The sequence below is a fragment of the Dysidea avara genome, chromosome 8 (genome assembly GCF_963678975.1).
Source record: "Dysidea avara chromosome 8, odDysAvar1.4, whole genome shotgun sequence".
Classification (NCBI taxonomy): Eukaryota; Metazoa; Porifera; class Demospongiae; order Dictyoceratida; family Dysideidae; genus Dysidea; species Dysidea avara.
In genome coordinates, this window is record NC_089279.1 from 23,734,629 (window position 1) to 23,756,576 (window position 21,948).

General features: G+C 38.3%; 2 protein-coding genes across 2 annotated transcripts; one reads left to right on the forward strand and one right to left on the reverse strand.

Annotated features, from left to right (window-relative positions):
- Positions 1-33: 33 nt before the first annotated feature.
- On the reverse strand, positions 34-1,614 carry LOC136264470 (M-phase phosphoprotein 8-like). The gene is made up of 4 exons (XM_066059220.1): positions 1,510-1,614; positions 1,156-1,314; positions 986-1,099; positions 34-931 (listed from the first exon to the last, which is right to left on the reverse strand). The coding sequence occupies exons 1-4, from the start codon at positions 1,525-1,527 to the stop codon at positions 116-118; spliced, it is 1,107 nt and encodes a 368-aa protein (XP_065915292.1). The 5' UTR covers positions 1,528-1,614; the 3' UTR covers positions 34-115.
- LOC136264468 (pre-mRNA-splicing factor ATP-dependent RNA helicase PRP16-like) lies at positions 1,577-21,934 on the forward strand. The gene is made up of 26 exons (XM_066059216.1): positions 1,577-2,180; positions 2,441-2,534; positions 3,187-3,272; positions 3,927-3,997; positions 4,177-4,332; positions 5,481-5,666; positions 5,963-6,121; positions 6,283-6,447; positions 6,520-6,600; positions 7,783-7,944; positions 8,754-8,900; positions 9,894-9,992; positions 10,712-10,823; positions 11,076-11,138; positions 14,820-14,975; positions 15,824-15,924; positions 16,282-16,328; positions 17,155-17,317; positions 17,993-18,157; positions 18,402-18,550; positions 18,609-18,663; positions 20,186-20,320; positions 20,834-20,959; positions 21,090-21,185; positions 21,525-21,640; positions 21,697-21,934. Exons 1-26 carry the CDS (start codon positions 1,613-1,615, stop codon positions 21,767-21,769), a joined length of 3,531 nt encoding a protein of 1,176 aa, XP_065915288.1. The 5' UTR covers positions 1,577-1,612; the 3' UTR covers positions 21,770-21,934.
- Positions 21,935-21,948: the final 14 nt, after the last annotated feature.

The window sequence follows — 21,948 nt, forward strand, 5'->3', positions numbered from 1 at the left end:
GTTCTGCCAAATCACCCTCCCCAACACATTACAAATACTAAGCAAAAATATATACATTGACAAACAAATATGATATAATATATCTTCTCATGTTAAGTGACTAGAGTTAAAATGTTTAACAGACATCGCTGTTCCAGCACCAATAAGTTATGAACAGAAGTGCTGTTATGAGCATCGACAACAAAAACTCAGCACAATTTAATCTCATCCACAAGGGATACCTGCTCTCCCTACTAACATGGGACACAGTGGTTGTGGTTGTCTCTGTTGTATCCTCTTCAACATCACTGATTAATGGCTCACTGGCTTTATCCTGCTCTGCTACAGGAGTGACTACTTTGTCTTCAACTGCAGGTGCCACCATCTTGGTGGTCGCTTCTTGTTCAACCTTCCTAACCAATAGATCGCCTTCCTTAATGGACACAGTGTACTTAGCAGTACTTTTGAGGATTGAATAGTTTTCTGTTGGTGGGTCAGGGGCTACTCCAACATTCCTGTGTGGAGATCTTCCTTTACGCATCGGACGCCTTGACAATATTTCTGCTTCTTCATCACTAGAGAGCAAGATTGACGTGGAAGGTGCTGGTTGTACTGGTGGTGTCATAGGCTGGATTCTATGCCTCAAATTATAATGGCGTAACAACCTTGAATCATCCATGGCACCAATGAAATCTCCTGTAGCTACTAAAGCTGAATAACTATCTTGTTTCTCAATTTTCTCTGTTTCTCTCTTCTCTTTGGGTTCTTCCATTATGGGTACACTAACTTCCTCAGTCTTTTCCACTACTTTTTGGTCTTCTTTCTGTTCTTCCTTGGTTGTTACTGATGGCAACTGACCTGGATCCATCATCTTTCTTCTGGTGGCACGTTTCTTAGGCTTTACATTAACATCTTTAACACTGTCTGCATCAGAATCTGTTGGTATTTCTTCCTAGAACGTTAGTACACCATACAAGATAGCATATACACCACACAATAAATGTACCTCATTAAGAGAACCAGCTTTATACATTGCCGAGATTCTCGTGCTTTTCCTTCTGGGGGTCACCAACTTAGAATCTTGCTCACGGTCTTGCCTGGTCTTACGTTTTGGCATAGCCTGTGTGCATGCATACATAAGATGTAGATTCTATTATACACAAATTTGCAACAAACCTTTCTTTCTTGCCCCATCTTGTATTCTTCAATCACTTCTTCACATCCTATCAAATTGGCCTGTGGCTCCCACGAGTCATGTTGATCATTGAACTTCTTCCAGTGGACGAGGTATTGCGTTACTCCGTCAATTTCTCTGTGTCCACGAATGGAGTGCACCTATAAGGAAAAATTGACGAAGACACATCAAATACGCTTAGCAGAATTTCGTAATTACAGAATCCCAAGAAGGGTGTGCGCATCTAGCCGCAAAATTAAATCACCTAGTCCCTACAAAATCAATGGGCCGGAAAAAACAAGCGCACACATCAGCGATAATTGTGCAAACTCCATTGCTGACAGCGCTATACTCACTTGATAAAGTTTCGACATGACGCTAAACTTCTCACTTTCAAAATTAAAACTCACGTGATAAAAGGTTTAATTTTATTCCAATTAACGCGCCTTTTTGGGAGTAATGACCGAATTCGACCCATCAACACATTGTCTATCAGCAAGCGAAGATGACAAACCTGTAGGACTCATTTTGAAGAAACCGGCTCAAAGTGATCATGTGTTCAAAGTGCCTACTGCTCGGGTTTCTTTACTCGGCCTTGACAAACTGGCTGCCGAGAAACGCAAGAGACAACAGAACGATGCAAAGAGCACAGTAGAAGAAAAAAAGCAAAGAACTGAAGATTATGATGACTTATCTAGAGTCAGTTTTGGCCGTTCGGGTAGAAAGGAGCGCAATTACAGGACTACAGCCAATGAAACACCTTCACACCCAGGTGGTGTTAGTAGTGAGGCATTAAAAAGAATACAAGATAGGCAGGACCATGGTAAAGGCAAGGGAGTGTTTGCGTCGTCTTCACAACAAAGAAAGAGTGGTAGTAATAGTGGTAGTAGTAGTAGTAGTAGTAGGAGAGATGATGACAGTTACAAAGACAGGAGAAAACATGTACCTTCTGAAACATCCAGCCGTCACAAAGATGATAGGCGTTCTGACAGGGATGAATGGGAAGAGACGCCATCCTTGTCGCGAGGTATATATGTGATTTGTATTTGAAGTATTTACACTATCAGATTGTGACCTAATAGTACAGTACAAATTGATATATTATCAGAGATATAATCTAGAACAGCACCGGTGCCTCTCCATTTAATGTGTAAAAGAATGGTTCAGAATATATGTTGTCTGTGTAGATAGATTGTTGTGTGGACTGTTTTTAGCATAATTTTATGATGGCAATTAACGGACCATACTGTATGTGATATAACTCTGTTCTTTATTGTTGTTATCAAGGTGGATACACTCCGATGAGGTCAGACTGGGATGAGAGAGTGACCACTCCACGCTCCAAATGGGATGCTACTCCTGGGAGGCGACCTACTAGCAGGTAATGTACATTCATGTCTATGGTTTTGTACATAAGTAACACAACACAATGTAATGTTATATAGCCCCTCAAAAATTCACATGGTAACTGTTTCAAAGCATTAAAGTCTTAGTACAATATATCAATTAACTAATCTAGATTTGGAGCCTATCATCCTTATTGTGAAAATAGTGTGCCAGTGCTAGTAGCCTTAGGGTTACAAAGTACGTGTTCAGTATGTGTAATACATTCATTCTACCTGTTGATGTAAATTTCATGGATTTATAAATCAAGTATAGCCGTGAAACAGCAACAGTTTGTCCTGTGAAGATTTTTTCATCACATATCTTTCCCTATTAACTTCATACAGTAGCTCTCTAGTATATGCCAGTACACTAATCTTGATATTTTATTGTGTACCTTAATGAGTGGATGTACTGTAGCTCTGATCACAATAGTCATCTGTATCACCAGAGTGCTACTAGTATAAGTGCTAAGCCCCATAAAATGGGATGAGCACTAAGAACATATGTAAGTGCTACGTGCCACGAGCACTGCTAAACACTGCTCATAGTGGAAGAGTCCAACTTGGAATTAACTCTGCCTCTATTACATATATTTACTGTATGTGGTATATGCTTACAATTTGCTACATCACTGCTGTCTCTCCCAGGTCAGTGGATAATACTCCAATGCCAACTCCTTCACACAAGTACAACACTTGGGCAAGTGAGAGGAAAAGTTATGGAATGAAATCAGGTAAGGTGCACTAAATAGTTATATAAGTACACACACACGCAACACACACACACACGCAACACACACACACACGCAACACACACACACACGCAACACACACACACACGCAACACACACACACGCAACACACACACACGCAACACACACACACGCAACACACACACACACGCAACACATACACACACGCAACACACACACACGCAACACACACACACATGCAACACACACACACGCAACACACACACATGCAACACACACACACACGCAACACACACACACACACACGCAACACACACACACGCAACACACACACACACGCAACACACACACACGCAACACACACACACACGCAACACACACACACACGCAACACACACACACGCAACACACACACACACACGCAACACACACACACGCAACACACACACACACGCAACACACACACACGCAACACATACACACGCAACACACACACACGCAACACACACACACACGCAACACATACACACGCAACACACACACACGCAACACACACACACGCAACACACACACAACACACGCATGCAACACACACATGCAACACACACACGCAACACACTTGTATGGTATAGTTCCTGTTTGCAATTTTGCATACAGTACATGTCATTGCCACAGGTGATGGAAAAGGCGAAGGTCTAAAATTTACTAATCCAGAGGATGAAGTCAACTGGGAAGAGGAACAAAAAGTATGAAATTAAATAACAAATGTTTTGCTTTTTAGTTTTTACTCTCTGAACCATAATTTATGTCTGTTTGTATGTATACAGTATGCACATGTATGGTGTATGTACGTTTGTAACGAGTCTACTGTTATTAAAGGAAATTTCAACATGTACAGATTATCACATGTGATTGTTTCTCCTAGAGGTTAGACCGAGCATGGTACGGAAATGACGAAGGATATGATGAAACTAATAACCCTTTTGCTGACATGTCAGAAGAGTACACCAAGAAGAAAGAGGAACAGCTAGTGAAAAACTCTGTGAAGAGGATGTCAGCTCAGCAGAGACAGATCAACCAGGTAAAAAGAGTTTGCACGAGAATTAATAAAAAATTCTGTTGCATAGTATGTATTTGTAAATAATCTGTTTATTGGAAGGTTGTATTTATTCTTACTATCCTTAGAAATTATCAGCGTCTGGATTTATGTAATTTAAAATTTATATATTATTATAAGCACTATCAAAATTTGTAATCCTTCTGGAGCACTGTACAAGTATCAAATGTGTATGGTACATGTACTCTGCCAATTTTTTTTCTTTTATCACTCTCAACCTTGTAGCTAGCAGCATATCCCTGGTTATGTGTTTATCCAAGTACCTTGTTTGAGCGTGATAACCGACTGTTCAATTAGAGTATTTCATCACTAGTGTATGTTCTATTAGAGTGATTGAACACAACTAAACTATATTAGTGTTGCACTGATATGCATTTTGTCACATTTACCGATACCGATTATTTGCCTATTCCTGTAACTGATATGCTGATATTCTTCAACTCTTCAGAACAGGGGAGGAGGAGCAGAGAATCACCTAAAGTTTATGTGTATAAACTGTATTTGTAATGATAATGTAATCAATGTAATCAATTGCGTGGGCAGATGACCTTTACAGTGTTTTCTATACTTTTTCCACTAACCCCTTTCATGGAAAATGAAACCAAGTAGTTATAAAACATCTAAGCCAGCTTATCAAACAGTGTTTTTAGTGCGACTCCAGATCCTTTGTGAAGAGTGGTCAACTAATTGCGTGGGGAGCTGATAAATATATACAGCCTTGCAACCATACTTATGCAAACAAACAAGCCAAAACAGTTACAGCAAACCATTTACTGCTACATTCACCACCTTCTTTACTTTCACCTGTTCATTGCCATCATTAATGATTGATTGTGGGTTTAGGTTAATCGGTAAACTATTTCCGCTTTGTAGCTGATACCGATACTTGTAAAATTAGCTAATATCGGCTGTTACCAATATGTAAAATTAGCTAATATCGGCTGTCACTGATACTTCAACTGATTATCGGTGCAACACTAAACTATATATACTGTATAAATGAATGGGATTTAGGCCTAGCTTATATATCAAAATGCTTTTGTGCAGGAACAAAATCACTTTTAGTAAGATGTGTTGTATATTTTCCTTTTTCTGTGCTTTTTTCTTAATAGGATAATGAGAAGTGGGAAAACAACCGACTACTCACCAGTGGGGTGGTGCAGCAACTTCAGGTTGATGAGGACTTTGAAGAAGTGCAGGAGGCTAAGGTGCATCTGCTGGTACATAATATTGTACCACCATTTCTGGATGGAAGGATTGTGTTTACTAAACAACCGGAACCTGTGGTACCTATAAAGGTGTGTGTGTGTGTGCGTGCGTGCGTGTGTGTGTGTGTGTGTGTTTGTGCATTTGAATACCCACACCTTACATAGTACAGCCTCCTGTGAGGTACCTGCCCCATTAGGATTCACTAGCACTAGCTTGTAGCACTTGAGTAGTGTACAGGTGGTATAGTGAGTGAGTGAGTTGAGTGAGTGAGCAAGCGAGTGAGTTGAGTGAGTGAGCAAGCGAGGAATTGAGTGAGTGGGCGAGTGAGTGAGTGCAGTTGTGTATACTACTTGTACATGTGATGTGTGCTTGTTTCATCTTGTAGGACAGCACATCAGACATGGCAGTCATAGCTGGTAAGGGCAGTTTGCTGGTGAGAAGACATCGAGAGGAGAAGGAGAGGAAGAAGGCTCAACAGAAACACTGGGAACTAGCAGGCACCAGACTGGGAGAGATACTGGGCATTAAAAAGAAACCAGATGAGGTCAGATGTAAATTTCAACCATATAGTCAACTGTATTGAGTACAAGTGTGTTCTATTAGAGTAATTCAAGTGTGAATATGAAACCTTAAGTCAGGCCCGTTGCATAGGATGTATTGCCTGACTTTTCTACTATATTAGAGTGACTATATGGTTTTGTACAGGAAGAGGTGAAGGCAGATGATGATGATGCCTCAAAGGATTACAAATCTGGACAACAGTTTGCTGAGCACATGAAAGGGTCCAGCAAAGCAGTGAGCTCATTTGCCAAGTCAAAGACAGTCAAGCAACAAAGGGAATACTTACCCATTTATGCAGTCCGTCAAGATGTGAGTATATGGATGTTACATGTGACCGCAGCAACGTGGTCTGACCTAGTGTTTACCATTGTGCTGCTGTAGTTGTTGAATGTGGTCAGGGAGAACAGTGTGATAGTGATTGTGGGAGAAACTGGCTCCGGGAAGACAACACAACTCACCCAGGTTAGTGAACATATTATTGTGAGTGTATAATAGAGACACTTAACTTTTTTCCCTTAGCTATTCAATGACATGTAATATATGTACATATTTTAAAAAATGCGAACCAAGCCATGGATTTCATTGTGGTGCATGCACGTTCTATGCTGTCTGATTTCAGTAATGATATCAGTTCAGCAATGAGGTGGAAGTATCCATAGCTACATGTTCACGCATGTTAGGTGCACGTGTCTTTGTTCTTATACTGATGAATACTGTGTGAGGCTGGAAATACGTAGTGTACACTAACTTCTGAAGGTGTAAATTGCAGTAAAAATTGCAACAATGAAAATGTCTTCATTATAAGTCAGGAGGTTTGGGAAATAAACGCTTGGTCTCAAATCTAGGCCCAGGGTATTAATGGAATCTACTGTTAGTGGCTTTAATTCTTGCTGCTGTTCCAACTTATCAATGAAGGGATGAGCAGTTAGCTAGCATAATCTTACAACAAAAGTAACAACAATGCACACGTGTACAATACAGTTATCTAATTACTCAAAAGTTATCACTCTATTAAATGTCTAGCATTACATAATATCTTACATATTATGCTATGTGTAAAATCACATGAGTGATCCATTCTACCATAACTCAAATTCAATTAAAATCCAGGCATCACTCGGTTCAATTCAAAATAAACGCCCAGTCTCAAATGAAGTGAAAGAGAAAAATATTTTGAGAAGGATCCATATTAGCATTAATATCTTAAGACTACATACACTGTACATGTACATAACAAATCAAGATAGGGAGTAACCTTGCTGTACATTTTATCTAGATTCACGCTCAAAATGTTTTTTGGCGTTTCAAATTCATGATGTACATGTACAGTTTCTGGTAAAACCCTTTGTTTGTAAAATCACCGCTGTAGCCTACAGTACCACCCAACGTGAAATGTTGTGTACTACAGCTCAAGTAAAGCAACAATATAATAGCCTTAACATGGCCATTGCAGGAGTTTTAAAATGCCACAATACATTAGTTTACATATGCATAGTTTGCAGTAGTATGTCATACTTTTAAACAGGTACACCACAGTGCAATTACAAGTTTCACTCTATTAATCTTTTAATATATGACATAATGAGGACATTGTTACAGTACGTTTATTGAGTGTTTAAAAACCCATAATTTCTTATTTTACAGTACCTTCACGAGGATGGCTACAGCTCTTTTGGTATGATTGGCTGTACTCAACCTCGTCGAGTGGCTGCCATGTCGGTTGCTAAGAGAGTCAGTGAGGAGATGAGTGTGTCACTAGGGGAAGAGGTTGGCTACTCTATCAGGTTTGAAGATGTCACTTCAAAGGTACTTCACAGTTCTAATAATGAAATATCTCCTAGTTACAGAAAGAGCTGTACATTTTAGGATTTATTAATCCCTTATAGCACAATCTAGTGTACAGTATATCTATACATGGGCTATAATAGTGTATGGCTTTATGTGATAGATAGTTTTAGAATTGGTAAGGCTCTTGAGGTTTGCATTTAATTTATTTGGCTGCAGGCCAGCTTTCTGCCGTTTTGATGTGTGATGTGGTAGCTAGGTGCCAAAAGTTCACAATAAGTGTAGGTTATTGCACAAATCCAGGTATCTTCGCTATTTTAGAGACCTGAGGAATGGCACAATAACAACCGAGGGTGAAGATACCATGGATTTGGGCAATAACTAATTTAGACTATGGCTCATGCGGCTGCAAATAATGGCGGCTTCCTGATCAAATTAGTATTAAAACAACTCACTGGTAGGCTTCCTAGATGATTTCTATTATTCAGCGATCTTTTCTTTGCACTCTAGTGATGATTTCTGATGGCTGTTGTGACTAGAATCCAGCAAAACACTTGACGCACGTGATAAAAAAAATTTAGTCATGGGTATCTAATCAGTTTAGATACCTACCTGCTGGTATCTATTGGATTTTAAATACCTCATTAACAACCAACTTCAAAGCATACTATTCGTACCATAGTCTAAATCTTGATAGTGCACCTGTGCATGCCATTTCATGACCTGTGCGTTTTTGTAATGTAGGGGTGCATTCATATATGGATGTGTTTTTGTGATTTTTTTGTATGTAATACACCTCTATACATTTCTTATTGGTGTACCACTTGTAGTCCACCATCATCAAGTACATGACAGATGGTATACTACTAAGGGAGTCACTACGGGAACCAGACCTTGATCAGTACAGTGCTATAATTATGGATGAGGCTCATGAGCGATCATTAAATACAGACGTCTTGTTTGGATTGCTGAGAGAGGTAAGCTGTAATATGTGTGTCTTGCCAGTTGGCATTATATTTCAAACTGACTTTATTAATACCAAGGTGTAGTCGTGTTAGTTTTTGTAGCCAAGTTAGAAGAATGCCATTTGATCTTGTGGTTTTCATTGTGTGTGTGTGCGTGCGTGTGTGTGTGTGTTTACATGCTAGGCTTTAGCCAGGATTGCGCAGTAAGCATTTAAGAAAAAATAGTCATCTACATGCTGTAAGCTGCGCATGCACATGGAGTTGAAAATCTCTTGAAGCCTGTGCTGATGAAGACTTTTAGTATAGTCTGTTAAGGACTTTGTTCTTCACAGCCAGTCTTCTTTTGTAGGAAATGTGTACTAACTTTATGTGGGTACTAACATACAACCACATAAAATTCCTAATACTGTGAACTAAGTTTGGAGAACTGCTTGCCAGTTATAGCTTGTCTTCAGATACATTGTAAGGTGTTCCAAACTTTTTCATGTTGCTGCAAGACAAACTTACACCTGTAGGCTCATGGTTAATCCCAGCAGTGGTTATTTTTAACAGTTCCTATGGCAACATGCACACACATTGGGATATACATACACTAGGATGTACACAACTGAATTGACAATGACTACTGTACTTGGTAAAGTTTGTTTACATTACAGTTTGTTACTTTTGATTGGTGTATACGTGAAGCTGTAACAAGTCATAAACCACATGCACACAGTGGGTGTGGAAACAAATTTGTAGTTCACTTCCACAAACTATTGTAATGCTGTATGGTAGCTGTGTAATAATAAGTTAGGTAAGTATTAGATTTTACGATAAGATTTATACTTTGTTGTCTAACCAATATAACTGTTAAACTTCTACGTATAGTTTTCAACTTTGCTACCATAAATTGGCACTTATTTATAAAAAAAAAATCATTTTGGGAAGTTTTCAAGTGGGGATTCTAGGGGGTCTGTAAAAGCCTGTAGTGTTTCATTTTTCTACTTTGTGTTACTATATAAGGTGGTTGCTAGGAGGAACGATCTGAAACTGATTGTCACATCAGCTACGATGGATTCTGACAAGTTTTCAGATTTTTTTGGCAATGTTCCAGTTTTCAAGGTGTGGATGCATTAGTGTTGTGTGTGTGTGTGTTTTTGTGTGCATGTGTGTTGTGTTGTGGGTGTGTGTGTGTGTGTGTGTGTGTGTGTGTGTGTGTGTGTGTGTGTGTGTGTGTGTGTGTGTGTGTGTGTGTGTGTGTGTGTGTGTGTGTGTGTGTGTGTGTGTGTGTGTGTGTGTGTGTGTGTGTGTGTGTGTGTGTGTGTGTGTGTGTGTGTGTGTGTGTGTGTGTGTGTGTGTGTGTGTGTGTGTGTGTGTGTGTGTGTGTGTGTGTGTGTGTGTGTGTGTGTGTGTGTGTGTGTGTGGTTGTGTGTGTGTGGTTGTGTGTGTGTGGTTGTGTGTGTGTGTGTGTGTGTGTGTGTGTGTGTGTGTGTGTGTGTGTGTGGTTGTGTGTGTGTGTGTGTGTGTGTGTGTGTGTGTGTGTGTGTGGTTGTTGTGTGTGTGTTGTATTTGTGTGTGGGTGGTTGTTGTGTGTGTGTTGTATTTGTGCATTGTATTTGTGTGTGCGTGCGTGCGTGCATGTACTGTGCATGTGCATACATGTGCATGCGCATTCACTACTGTACAGAATGCATATGGCATTATTTTTCTTAAAAAATAAGAAATGTATGCTGACGGAATTCCACGTACATACAGTACATGCATACACTATGTATGTTGCTTCCATACAGTGTTGTAATGTGTAGCAGTTAATTTTAAAACTGTTTTGTTTACGTCACCAGATTCCAGGACGTACTTTCCCAGTTGATATACTGTACAGTCGTACTGTGTGTAATGACCATGTGGAGGCTGCTGTGAAACAAGCTCTTCAGATCCACCTGCAGCCATCTGAAGGTGAGCTATGTGTGTATGTTGGGAGTGTTTTGTATGTATTGTACAGTACATGTTGTATGTAGTGTATGTAGCATATGGTGTGTGTAGTGTATTAGTATGTTTGCATCCTTTGTGTACTTGCAGTATAATACTACATGCATGTTGTGTGGTGATTTGTTGTATGCTGTAGTACCCTTACACACTTCATGTAGTGTGCAAGTTGTCATTCTGACAGTTTGTAGTTTCATGTGTTGTACTTAATATCTTCATTAGGTGATGTTCTAATATTTATGCCTGGACAAGAGGAGATTGAAGTCACATGTGAAGTGCTAGCAGGTATGAATATGTGTATAAGAATTGTCATTGTTGTTAATACTTTGTATGGTGGGTTAATTTTGAAGTAGATACAGTATTTTTGCAGAGGGTATTTGGAGTTTTGGTTTTAAGAGTAGCCAATTTCAGAATTTTCAAAAATAGGAAATTGTAGGGGATGGAGAGTTGTTTTGAAAGACATTCAAAGAACCGTGATGTATAGTAACTACATGCTGTATGTATAAACAAGGTTTAACAAACGTTAAAAAAAAGACTAGATTCAGGTCAGCAGAAATAATCCCCACCACCTCTGAAGTCTTGAGTGGAGTAAATTGTTGTCAATGGCTAACAAGTCTCTGCAAGAGTAGTTGCAGAATATATTATAATGACAGAGGTTGTTGCAGATGATGCAAGAGACAATAAATAATTTCATATAATTACCTTTAGGTCACTTAACACTTTGTAGGAGTTAACTTATAGCATTTTATCAAGAATTAATAATAAGAGAGGAAAGTGTCTAACACTGTATAGGCCTGTAATAGATGATTGCGCAGAAGTTAAACGGCTTCCTTTCCGTGTAAGGTATAGGCTTCTAGTATTTGTTCGTTTCCTTACTGCAATTAGTTTAGCCGCACCGTGATGAATCCTCGAGAATATTCGAAGACTGAACTAAAGACTGAGCTGTATGTACAGGGAACAGTGCTCCTTCAATTGAAGAATGCTCAAAGGTAGGGTAACGTGGCGACGCAGTGAAAATTCGAAGCGATACTCCGCCTTTGGTTCAATGTTTATTGGTTTCTCAGACGCTCTCCCCCAGAGTTATCTTCGAGGTTAACAGCCACACTTCTTTACGCAATAACACGAGTTGAACGCACGCCCTTGTGTCTTTGTGGTTAAATACGAAAATATACTAGCTAGTCTGTATGTTACGCAGAAAAGAAGCCGTTTAACTTCTGCGCAATCATCTGTTATAGGACTATACGGTGTTAGACACTCTCCTATCTTATTATTAACTCTTGATTTATGCATAGGACTTCGTTTTTGTACACTAGACTATACTAGAACATTCTAAACCAGTCAGACTAGTTTGAACTACTATGTGTTCTAGGCCTATATAAAATCACAAGATTGTATCATAATTTTTAATGCTGTTAAAATAACTGAACTGAACTCTATCGATCCCGATAGACGTCATCAGTACCAATAAAGACCATTTGAAACAATGATGCTGCTAAGCCATTGTAATCACTAATTGTGACCGTCTCAGCGTGCAATTAAAAATTTTTTTTATTTACTCAGCATTATCTGCAGTGTCCAAGGAATGGACCACCAAAGTTTCAGCCTTCTGTGGTGTGTAGTTTTGGAATTGTAGTGCTAGACAGTAGGAAGAGCAAGATAATCGATTTGTACAGCAACTATACTGAAAATAAACTACAGGCGCTTACATTCACAGCCATATCTTCCTTTTGGATTAGTCTACAATATTGCAATTTGGCTTAAAACATTTACCATGGATCAGCACATCAGTCAAGGTATAGTATTAGCCCTGTAGATACTTGCGCATATGGATATGAAGGTGGTTTGGTAGAAGAAATGATGACGATCTTGTTTACGTTTACCGCATCGTAAATAAACACACGTGACATGCATACGGTTGGAGCTAGAGACACGAACAAAGATTTTCGAACTCTCCATGAACAGGCGAATAAGATGGTATATAGTTTTAATCGATTTGAGTCTTCCTTCCTCGAGTACTGGCCCGATAAAAACTTGCGTAGATTTTTGTAGCATACGTAATTTCACGAATTATTTTAAAGTTTCAATTTTCTCAATATGCATGCTTGTGTGAACAAGTCGGGGTTTTGCTGAGACGGTCACAATTGTGTAGTTAATAATTGTGGTTTTGAAGAGCTGCAGCTCTTGGGAATTTATTTTCGTACAGAAAGCTTTCTTTGAAATATTCAAAAATAGAACCCTTTGAAGTTTACATGCTATATATGGCTTAAAAATCAAGTAGATCTCAAGTTGTGTATACAGAGTTAGTATAGGTAGTATTGGGACACTATATTTGCTATGGTAGAACCCTGCATGTCTAACTATTATATAGATGTTTTTTTTTCTTCTTTTCAAATTCTAAGACTCACTTTATTCTGTATGTTGGGACAGCCATTTGACTCAACATACCCACTACAGGCTCTATTAAATAACCACGGTAGCTCATGCAGTGACATAATCTGTGGAAACTGTTTTCATTTGTCTGATCTGATGTTGCTTGGGATATGAGTGGGGGTTTGAGCCTACTATGCTGCTTCCTGTTGCTAACGCTGCATCACTTCATTCATCACTGAACTTCTGTCAAGTGCTTTGTAGGGCATTGTGTTTTGGCTGTTGACAAGGAAACTGGTGATGACATCTTCGTATCTTTGCCCCCTCTCTCTAAAGGCGGATCCCTTCCTGTATGCTGAAAACTTGTATCAAAGATGCCAGTGGGCAGTGGTCTATCTTGTAAGATGTGCTATAGAATTATTATCTCATTTGTGGTTTATGATATAAACAAACATCTCTGGAATAAGTGGCTGCTGTATATAATTGTTGTATACATACACCTAGATAATGTTACATGTGGGGTGAAAGGTGTGTTGTTCTGTTAATAGAATTTAAACTACACTGTATATACGTATCTCAGCTTAGCTGTCTGCTGTATACATAGAATGAAGGGCTTGGTGTTACTCATAAGTTTGCTAAGTGGATCAACACTGTAGTACATACGTAATTGCACACTTGTATCAGAAAATTTTATTGTAAATTTTTCACAGCACTGAATTTGAACTTCAGTTCTTATAAGGTATATGTCTTAAAAACTACTCTATGTCCTTTTTATAGTTTTAGCTTGGTCCCACTGATCAGTTGAAAAATCATGTCAATAGCCATTGTTCCTTACCCTATAGAAAATACGTGTATTTGCATTACTGTATGTACGAAAAATGCAAAAGTACGTCCATTAGAATCCTGACAAACCATACATAAAAACAAGGCCCTTGGATTTCTTTATACAATAGCATCTGAACTTTTGTTACAACGTTTTTATAGTATGCCGAAATGCATGTTTCTACTGGAGAAATAACTTAGTATGCATACCTGAAACCCTTACCCAAGTTTGCTATAAACCTGGTCTCATTCTGTGAGTTGGAGAGTACTGATAAAAATCTACCCAGACTTAGGACTTAACTGGCTATTGTAGAAGTTATGGTGCTTTGTTTGAAAGACTGTGTTGTTTTCATTAATTAAAATTTTTACTGTACAGTTAAATTGACACATTCTTTGATATGTACAAGGGAGTATATAGGTTAGTGATTTACAGGCATGTTGCCAAGTATTGTGTTATTGGCATTCCTATTTTGTGGTACTGTATTAGTAAATGTTCTCGATATGGCCAAGTTTGTCTAAGCAAAACAGTGTACAGATCTTATGTAGTTGGGATGACATTCAGTAGCTTTCCTTTATGGCTAATACTTTATAGTTAGTACTACGTGCATTCAAGTGTCACCTTTATAATTTATTTATTGATGCATATACATAAGTATAAGAAATTTCTTTGTCCTAAGATGTGTGTAGTACTGTGTGTGTACACTAGCATGTGGGGTACAGCTACAAGACATATGTGTGTGTACATCACTGATATCTCTCTCCGTATTCTTCACATAGAGCGGTTATCAGAACTAGAGGATTCTCCTCCACTGGCCATTCTTCCCATATACTCTCAACTGCCATCAGATCTGCAGGCCAAGATTTTTCAGAAGGCTCCGGATGGAGTGAGGAAGTGTGTAGTAGCCACTAATATTGCGGAGACTTCCCTTACAGGTAAGTTGTATGTGTGCGTGTGTGTAGTGTTTGTATGTTGTGTACAATGTATGTGTGTTTGTCTTTTTGTATAGTCAATATTTGTGTGTTATATTTGCACAGGCATACACGTACACACACACACACACACACACACACACACACACACACACACACACACACACACACACACACACACACACACACACACACACACATACATACACACAGAGTCCTTGTTGTGTAGTACATGTTCATACATAACTTCTATTAAAGTACAAATGTGTGTATGCAGATGAAGTATATATGTGCTTGTTCAATGCTGTGGGGGTCATGGTTTCCTAATCATATTTGATATCAAAGTTTAGATGATCATACACACATTTGTATGTGGGTAATGGCATTATTTTGTTAGCACATATTTGTATGCACGTAATGTACAAAGGTTATAGTTAGGAGGTTTAGAAACCTCATGTATAGCTTTTGTAGCTTTTAGTCAAGACAACTGTCTTGGTACTGTTTTTACAAATGTACCTAATTTGTGTACTGAAACCTTTGCATGTCTTATAGAGTTCTTTTATATGTGACAACGTCAGCCTGTGTATATGTGTGTGCTGTATCTTGTATGAGTGTATTAGACTATTAGTGTATGAAATCACTGACTATATAGGCACGAAAGTACATGCCTAAAGTTGACTATACTATATGTACTGTACATATGGCTTTAATATTTGGAACGTATGTACACATTTTGTTATATGTGCACTTGTTCCAAATATATTTTCTGTATTTCTGTATATTTGTTACATGTTTGTGTATCATTGTAATGCACGTAAAGTACAATTAAAAAATTACCGCCTTCCCTGCAGTTGATGGGATAATGTTTGTGGTGGACAGTGGCTATTGCAAGTTGAAGGTCTACAATCCGAGGATTGGTATGGACGCCTTACAGGTCTACCCCATTAGCCAGGTGAATCTACACTAGAGCTGTGTGAAAATCACGATTATGTGTTCCCTACAAAAGACTTATGATAATCATTGTCTATAGTGTACTGCATATCAATAGCTTTCCTCATGAGAAAAGTGTCTGATTGCCACCAGCTATTATGCTACTGGAACTTTTATCGACATTTTTACTTCATATTGATTATCATAATGATTGTAGTTTCTTGGCTTTATTGCACAACCCTGCTGTATAGGCATGCACGCGCGCGCACACACACACACACACACACACACACACACGCACGCACGCACATACACACACACACACACACGCACACACTGTACATGTATTACCATTATGTTGTCATGGTAATATTACTAGGCCAATGCTAACCAGAGGTCAGGAAGGGCAGGCAGGACAGGAGCAGGGTAAGATGATAATAATGATGTTTATGATATGTGATGTCATCTTACATCATAGAGTGACATCATATAGAAATCTTTTACATTCATATATACATGACATGTGTAAATGCAAATATGCATTACTATAACTGTGACACCTGTATAGATAATTCATTAATGTACTGACATGACCAACCCTTTATATGTGATCATGTATGCGATGTATCAGTTCATTCAATGTCATATGTGTGACCGTTTATATTTTATTTTAAAATTCTTGGCTGTTTGAAAAAATGGGCCATAGAAAATGGTAAATGCTTCCTGTTATAGATAACAACACAAGCTGCACTAACAGACACTAGTTTGTTCCCAATTGCATATACACAACAGTGCTCTAATACATTGTCACCTATGGCTTTATATATTGGTCCCCATTGTCAGTATTATAGTGACCACTTCATGTGTACAATGTATCAGCCACAGCTTAGGCTTTTGGTTTAACCCTTAAAGCTGCACACAATTATTCATAAAAGTGCTGTATGGTTTATGGTGTTTTGATTGGTCAGAATACATGCCAAGTTCTGGGAGTAAACATTTTAACACCGATGTATTAGGCAGTTAAAATTCTTCTGCTATTTATCGTTTGACCAACGAACCCTTAAAAGATGGTATCCTCCAACTCCATTGTGAATAGAGTGATATGAGAAAACAAGTATACTTTTTTTCCCAACTGTTGTATTTGGTGTAATTTTGTTAACTCAAAAGTTGGTGAGTCAGTTGTGCTAACCTAGTAAGGTATAATGACTTCACTAAATGGCTTCTTAGTAATGATTGTATTCTCACTTTACAGGCAGTGCTATCGGCTGTACACTCAGTCAGCATACCGCGGTGAAATGTTGACAGCTACTGTGCCGGAGATCCAGCGTACCAACCTCTCAAATGTGGTACTCTTGCTGAAGTCACTCGGAGTTCAAGATTTGCTCCAGTTTCATTTCATGGACCCACCACCTCAAGTAATTCACACTATTTGACACACCCTGAATGTCAAACCGATTTTTCATCCCACCTGTATGGTTTCAATGTGTGCATAGCAACCCAGCATGATAAAACTTTTGTAAGGCTTTAAAGTCTGCTCAATCTTCTATGGCTTTCTAGTTCCCTTCCTGAATGCTTATAGTGCAGAATTGAGCTTCCTACAATTCAATTAACTTATTTTTAACCTTAGATAACTTTTTATCATCAGGGTTCAAGATAAAGATTCTGGAAGGAAGGGTGTGATAGTCAGGTGGCCATATTGTAATAAAGGTTAATTGAAGCCTTACTTGAGGGTTAATTAGGTAACTAGTATACTGGTACCTGTAATATATTTGTAGTAATAAATGATAATCAATTTTTTGCCATATATGTTAATAATAAGATAACGATGCAATAAGCATGGAAAGAAATCATGTTATTTGAGCTTGTCACAAAATAGTTCATCATGACGTTGTAAGTATTATGCAAAATTTCTTAGTATTTTAAATAAACTTTTTGTTTGTAGTTTTTGTGTTTGTATGCATTGTACTTATTAGCGTTGCAATTTTGCAGTACTGTCTGGATATATACGCACGTTCATTTATTCATATGTTCAAACGTTGCATACGTTTTAACATTTTCCAGTGTGTGTTCCTTGTTTGTCATTTCTATAGGACAACATACTCAATTCATTGTTTCAGTTATGGGTGTTAGGGGCACTAGACAATACCGGAGCACTGACCTCACTTGGCAGACAAATGGTGGAGTTCCCTCTTGACCCGGCTCTGTCCAAGTTGTTGATAGTATCTGTGGACATGGAGTGCAGTGCTGAAGTGTTGGTAAGTGTCTTATAGTAGACAGAATACATTTTGAAACTGAATATCTTAAAGAACATAATTAGCATATAAAAATATGTGTACTGCAGCTTCAAAGTTTTTGTGTATGTGTACAGATGCCTACAGAGTTGTTTGAAATCAGGAGAAATAATTTTTGTTTTTTTGCAATACACATACACTGTTTGTAATTCCATGCTTGCTGGATTCATAGCTTCCTGTTTGTTTATATTTTTGCATTTTTTTTCAGGTTATAGTATCGATGTTGTCAGTTCCCTCCATTTTCTACCGACCTAAGGGTAGGGAAGAGGAGAGTGATCAAGCTCGAGAGAAGTTCTCTGTTCCAGAAAGTGACCATCTCACTCTATTACATGTTTACCAGCAGTGGAAGGGAAACAAGTAAACAACCACAACAAAATTTATACATACTTTTAACTACAAACTTTCTCTTTTATAGTTATTCAGTTCAGTGGTGTAATGAACACTTTATTCACATCAAGGCATTGAGGAAGGTAAAGTAATCCTGCACACATGCATATATGTGACCGGATCTGCAAGAACCCCATATGTTAGCACATTTTTCAAATTCCATTTTTAATTCCATTTCTTTATCCAGATAGCCAAAGGAATGGCCAAACGAAGTTTCAGCTCTAGAAGCTAAGAACTTTCAAAGTTACAGTGCTACAAAATGGCAACAGCAGAAAAATTGATTTGTACAGTAACAATACAGAAAATATACTACAGGCGATTAAATAAATGGTCATAGCATTCGAATACAGTCCTCTACCGAGATGCAACTTGCATCATCAGATTCTCCATTAACAGGTGAATCCATTGCTGGGTAAGTATTGTCTTCTGGGCCTTTTCTACAACCAGGGAGAAGACAAAAATGTGAGTTAAAAATGATAACGAACCGTTCATCCTACGTAAGGCAAACCAGCGCTGATATTTCTCTCTGCTTGGGAGTACTGACATGCAACAAGATTTTCGAACTCCTCTTGCTTTGGGGATCATGATACTACCATAGTTTTCAGCTTCCTTCACTGTGAAACCAACACTCAAAAAAATTACAGAATTTTTTTTTTTCGATTTCGTAAAAATTTCACCCATTGCGTGTATTGTATAATTGTCTAATAAAATAAGGCTATTTTTCTAATATGGGATTCTTGCAAATCCGGTCATATTATGTAGGTAATGACTGGTATAAAAAGACATTGTAAAGTTATGCTCACAGATTTCCATTTTGCATATGAGCACACTCCAAACTTCTATGATTTCTGTTGGGATATCAAGGAGTCTTGGGAAGTGCTGATGATTGTGGTCACCTCATGATAACCTTCCAGTTTGTTCTAGTCCCCTTGTACATGAATAAAATTTGTCTAATTCTGATAATAGAATTTGTCTAGTTAGACTTGCTGATCTATTGTTTCAACACACAGTTTGTTTACTGCTTGGTTTTAACTACATGCTCACATGACATATTGCACGATACCCTTTTGCATTACATCACCCCTATAGGCTATTAATAGATGGGGAAGGTTTTCTCCACTGTGTTGGTAAAGCTACATTACTTCCTGTTTGTCCTTGTTTATCTTGTATATCAATGATTGTATGCAGTATTTCTCTGTCCCGTGTCCCACCCAAAGCATAGAAGCTCCAATCTTGAATGAATATGTGGACATCTGAAGTTTTGCATTTCACAGCTAAAAGGTCACTGATAGACCTTCACTGATAGACCTTAAGATTAATCATCAAAAAGATGACTCTTTATATTATGTAAAACCATGTTACCATATGGGGAGTACTTGAGATCATGGTCTAAACATTATCCTGCCTGGATACTGAGAGTGAATAGGCTGAAAGAATATGGAAATATGAAGTGATGATATAGTTGTGAATTAAATCTTGATTCTTAGGGGTAACTAGGTTGTGGTGTTATCATGTTCAGCCAAAAATGGGTCTACTTTGATGGCTGCATATGGTTTTAGAATTGTAGTCATAGTGGAGAATACTGCAGAGTGTGGCTTTCCTCAGGTACGAGAAGTGAGGCAACAGCTGAAGGATATTATGGACCAGAGGAAGATGCCAGTAATCTCTTGTGGAAATGACTGGGATGTTGTCCGCAAGTGTATATGCTCAGCCTACTTTCATCAAGCAGCCAAACTGAAAGTATGTATGTTGTAGTGTGCTTGCATGCAGTGTGTGTGTAGTGTGCATGAGAAAGTCCAGGTTTGAAGATCAGTTATACCCAGTTGGCTGTTGTTGTTTCCTTGAGTAAGAAACTTGACTCACATATGGGTGCTTGGTATTAACTCGGAAAGTACAATCCACATATCATGTAAGGTTCAGGTGGGACTTTTTGGTATCCATACCTTCACTTGTCAGTGTTGACTCACAGCACCTGAGTAGGCGTGGCCATGCCAGGAATTTTGCTGGATACGTGTGACCATGCTAACACAATAGCCAATTGTGTGTGATTGCGTATGTGTGTGCATGCGTGTGTAGAAGTTTTTTTTGTTACATGTGTGTGCTTACACTGTATGTATGTATGTATGTATGTATGTATGTATGTATGTATGTATAAGGTGTGTTGTAGCTTACATGTATCATTCACATACGAGCAATCAGTATGGTGTGGTATCCCATACAAACACAAGTACTCACAGTGTTTTCTATTGACAGGGTATTGGAGAATATGTCAACTGTCGTAGTGGAATGCCATGCCACCTACATCCAACCAGTGCCCTGTATGGCATGGGGTTTACTCCAGACTATGTTGTATACCATGAACTAATCATGACCTCTAAGGTACATGCACTGTAGGTTTTTGCAACTGGGACTTGTACGTACGTCTGTGCTTTTTGGAAAATTTATATGTGTAATAATTCATTTGTCTGAAAGGCTATAATTTATTTATGCATCATTTTTTTGCCCACAGGAATACATGCAGTGTGTTACAGCTGTTGATGGACACTGGTTGGCTGAACTTGGACCTATGTTTTTTAGTGTCAAAGAATCCAACAGATCAAGACTGGTAAGCTGTTTTTTATATATAACAAGGTCTACGTGATCAAACACATCAAACAGACTGCATCTGTACAAGTTTAAATTATCCACCAGTTTGAAATCTAGCAACGTTTAATATTGTAGAAGATGTGTTAAATAAAATGAAATAGGATACCACACCCTTAGATATTAATATGCTGAGCTTTGCTGTGTGGTGATTCTCTTACATCATATCCTACCAGAAAAGGGAACAAGCTGCAAAAGTGCCACAGTTTGCAGATTATGATGCCTGGACTGGTCAAAAGAACATGTGTTTTGACTTTAATTGCATTCCAGATTAACATTATATATTTGTTTAATTTTGTAGGAGAACAAATTGAAAGCAAAGCAAAAGCTACATGAAATGGAGGCAGAGTTACAAGCAGCTTCAGAAGAAATCAAAGCTCGTAAAGAGGAAGAAGGGAAAGTAGCCACAGGAAAGAAGTCAGTTACACTTATATACCTGATTGTACTACTTTTAACAATCTTTCATTTTGTAGAAAACCGATATTCACACCAGGGAGAAAAGAGCCAGGCACACCTCGACACACTCCCAGAAGAATTGGCTTATAGTTTAGATATTGTGGCTTGTATCAAGCTAATAAAATTTGTAACTATCTGCATACCATGATTGTAAACACCTAACATCACATCACACAGAGCTCTAACATTCTAAAATATTTGTATTTCTATGTATGTAGAGATTACATTACAATGCCATCTAAGATTGCAGATTAATTGCTGGAATTTGC

What these genes read in the sequence shown, in the direction of transcription:
- LOC136264468 (XM_066059216.1), top strand. Translation starts at nt 1,613, where the DNA reads ATGACCGAATTCGACCCATCAACACATTGTCTATCAGCAAGCGAAGAT. An exon ending in TCATGGACCCACCACCTCAA is followed by an intron (nt 17,318 to 17,992) that starts GTAATTCACACT and finishes TCATTTCTATAG; the next exon opens with GACAACATACTCAATTCATT. An exon ending in ATCAAGCAGCCAAACTGAAA is followed by an intron (nt 20,321 to 20,833) that starts GTATGTATGTTG and finishes TTCTATTGACAG; the next exon opens with GGTATTGGAGAATATGTCAA.
- LOC136264470 (XM_066059220.1), bottom strand. An exon ending in AGATGGGGCAAGAAAGAAAG is followed by an intron (nt 1,100 to 1,155) that starts GTTTGTTGCAAA and finishes GCATGCACACAG; the next exon opens with GCTATGCCAAAACGTAAGAC. An exon ending in AAGCTGGTTCTCTTAATGAG is followed by an intron (nt 932 to 985) that starts GTACATTTATTG and finishes CTAACGTTCTAG; the next exon opens with GAAGAAATACCAACAGATTC.